Genomic DNA, 3,506 nt, shown 5'->3' with positions numbered 1-3,506 from the left:
TCTCTTGACCTCGTGATCCACCCGCCTCGGCCTCCCAAAGTGCTGGGATTACAGGCTTGAGCCACCATGCCCGGCTGGTGCAGACTTTAATACCACTTATCATTCTTGAACAACACCAACACTAAAACAAAGAAAAACTAGTTACTAATTACTTGCCAGGGTAGGTAATTATTACAGAAAGAAAAAATGAAAAAGATACCTTACCTCAACCCTCAGGGCCTAAATTTCCTCATTTGGAAAACGGGAGATAATAATTGTACTAATCTCTTCATTATTGTGAGACTTAAATAATGCTGTAAAACACTTGGCAGAGTGCTTGGCAAATGCTAAGCACTCAATAAATGGTAGATATTAGCTACTAACTTCTCAAGAAAAACAAAGAGAAGGTTATTTTGATGCCCAAAACTTCTAAGGAATGACTGAAATATTAAGTCTTTCTCATGTCTTATATATAGTTTCTCCAATCTAACTATATCCTTGTGTTGTTTTTGTTGTTGTTTGAGACAGGGTCTCACTCTGTCACCCCGGATGGAGTGCAGTGGCACAATCTCACTACAGCCTCAACCTTTGGGCTAAGTGATCCATCCACATCAGCTTCCCTAGTAGCTGAGACCACAGGCACATGCCCCAAAGCCTGGCTAATTTTTGCATTTTTCTGGGGATATGGGCAGCCATGTTCCCCAGGTTGGTTGAACTCCTAAGCTCAAGCTGTCTGCCCAATTCAGACTACCAAAGTGCTGGGATTACAGGTGTGAGGCATCGCACCCAGCCCTGACTATACCTTTTTAAGGGAATATAACCTACAAACATTTTTTCATCACCTCCCTTTTCCCAGCTTCTGAATAACTAAGTTTACAAAGTACAAGGAATAGAATCTTTTCAAATTTTGCAATGACTTCTGCACAGTGTCCAAAAGCTAACATTGGAGAAGAGCCCAATCAGTTTGATCAGTTTCTCCTGCATGAAACCCCAATCCTTCAGATCATATTCTTTTCAGCTTTATGTTACCTCAGAAGCTATCATTTCTGACTCACAAACCTGAGCTTTTTTTTTTGAGATGGAGTTTCAGTCATTACCCAGGCTGGAGTACAATGGTGCAATCTTGGCTCACTGCAACCTCCACCTCCTGGGTTCAAGTGATTCTCCTGCCTCGGCCTCTCGGGTAGCTGGGATTACAGGCATGAGCCACCACACCCAGCTAATTTTGTATTTTTAGTAGAGACTGGGTTTCTCCATGTTGGTCAGGCTGGTCTCGAACTCCCAACCTCAGGTGATCCACCCACCTCGGCCTCCCAAAGTGCTGGGATTACAGGTATGAGCCACCTCACCTGGCCTCAAACCTGAGCTTTAAACACACTGTCTTTCTTCTGGAGAAAGGAAAAAAAAGATCACTCAGTATCTAAAGGACAGAGACAAGATTTTCAAATGGTTATCATAAAATTCAGGTTAACTTTTCAAGAAAGAACTATGGGGATATATGTTTGTGACAAACTGTTAGACCAAACTAAAATCATTAATTGTTGCAATCTAAAAATAAAAAATAGCTCCATCTTCAAATAAACAGAAAAAAATAGTTCAGTAAAAAGAAAATTCTGCTCACCTCCTAACTGCGGAGCCCTGGTTTTAATAGCTGTTAAACTCCCTCGTAGTCTGTGGTTTACTCCCTATAACAAAACAAAGGAAGCAACCAAAAACATATTAGAAGTACATTTCTAAGCCACTGATGGGCCCACCAGTAACACCATCAAACCCAAGTTTCAAATGGTGATAAAATAAGACCATTCACTCACTTACCACTGGAGAATTGCGAAAACCTTTGATTGCTTGAAAGATACCTCCACCAATGGTACCCATCGTAAAGGCCCCACCACAGTCATCCACAATTCGCCATGGGCTAAGAGCGGGGCAAAAAAAAAGATGACCATATTTCTCATTCACAAATTATAAAACCTTCTTTGCTAATGCAGTAAGGGATAGAACAGATTATACTGCAGGACCCACTGCAATCAATAAATATTTGGCCTATAAAATGACTTGAGGAAATGCTGTAATCAAACACACCAGTCAGAAAATCAAAGCAGATTTGACTACAAAGCTAACCAGGTAACTGATTACATTGTTTCAGGATATGTGTACTAAAAGAAAGCAAAGGGGTTACCTAATAATTTAGTAAATGAAAACCCATTATTTTTCTAAGATCTTAACGCAACATAGTTAAATATTTTAACCCTCTGCTAACCTGTGTCATTACAGTACATCAAACAGCTATTTACAGTGTGCTGAGTCCTACATATCTGAGCACAACCCAGAATGGGGATAACTGCTTTGAAGAAGGTAAGTCTGAAGAGCCAGGAGACCCTAAAACTTGTATTTTGTATGCCATTTGGGGAAGAGGGAAACACAAAACAGGCAACAGAACTAGGATAGCAGAGTAATAATTCAAGGTCCTGGGCATTTTCACAAATTGAGGACATCTTGGTTCTTGCTCTTATACAATAAAACAAATGATTAACCAAAATATCAACATTTGATTTTTTACTTATGATCCCAGAAACTTTAAACTCTGGCAACCTGAGATTTCTGACAGCAATTACATTGTTAATTCCAAGGAGGAAAACAAGGCCCCACAGCCTAAAGGAGCTTATCCAAACCCCTTGGCTAAAATGTATGTTCCATTCATTTAAAATGCTTCACTCTGTGGATTCATATCATGATACACGTAAAACCTCAAGAATGGAACCCCCTCAAACGCCTATCTTCAGTTCCTCAACGCAGGAAGTGAGCAAGCGAGGCGCAGGGACGCGCCCAAGGTCACCTCGGCGAACAGAGGGGATTTTAACTGGCCCCGCACAAGATCGACTACGCCCTGCGTTGGGAGGAGGTTCCGAGGTTCTACCAAACTCAAGTCTGGACCTCTTCAGCATCCACCCCAAAGTCACAGAGGTGCTGGGTTGGGAGAGCGAGGCTCAAGCGGCCAGGGAGGTAGTGGGTACAGAGCTAAGAAAAAGACTGGCCGCGAAACACCGCACTGCCCACAATTACCAGACCCAAATCGACGAGCCTGCGGTTGAGTCTGGCTTGCAACTTGGAAGCCTGGACAGGGGAGAAGGAGGGCAGTGGGCAGGGGGGGCAAGAGAAATGCAAAGACAGCGGTGAGGCTCACCAAGGCTCTCGCGCGTACTCCTCCATCTTGACTCCAGCGCCGCGAGTGTTGCCGGGCAAGCTGGGCGGAGCCTGACCCCAGAGGCGGAAGTGATCCCGAGAGGACGGCATTAAGGTGTATGAGGATTGGTTCACCGTTTCCCCCTACAGCCAATGGGAGCCGGGACTCCTGTGGCTAGCGTGTGGTTGGGATGTCGGTCGCGGCGTGGCGAGACTGGCCCCGCCCACGTCCTCGAAGGCGGTGGTTAGGGATGTGTGGGCGGGGAGCTACCAATGACGGAGTCACACTGCTCAGTTACCAGAGGTTCCGTGGCCCGAGATCAACCCGATACTTCCTAAATACG

General features: G+C 44.4%; 1 protein-coding gene across 1 annotated transcript in view; it reads right to left on the bottom strand.

Moving 5' to 3' along the window:
* Positions 1-3,261, bottom strand: part of TIMM17A (translocase of inner mitochondrial membrane 17A) — a 12,626-nt gene extending 9,365 nt beyond the window's left edge. The window contains exons 1-3 of the mRNA XM_017499458.2: positions 3,164-3,261; positions 1,795-1,894; positions 1,601-1,664 (exon numbers count right to left, since the gene is read on the bottom strand). Coding sequence (XP_017354947.1) covers positions 1,601-1,664; positions 1,795-1,894; positions 3,164-3,189 — 190 coding nt within the window. The 5' untranslated portion in view covers positions 3,190-3,261. The remainder of the gene's footprint in view (positions 1-1,600; positions 1,665-1,794; positions 1,895-3,163) is intronic.
* Between the last annotated feature and the right edge of the window lie 245 nt (positions 3,262-3,506).

The sequence above is a fragment of the Cebus imitator genome, unplaced genomic scaffold (assembly GCF_001604975.1).
Source record: "Cebus imitator isolate Cc_AM_T3 unplaced genomic scaffold, Cebus_imitator-1.0 Scaffold257, whole genome shotgun sequence".
Taxonomy (NCBI): Eukaryota; Metazoa; Chordata; class Mammalia; order Primates; family Cebidae; genus Cebus; species Cebus imitator.
This window is presented reverse-complemented; position numbering and strand designations above follow the sequence as displayed.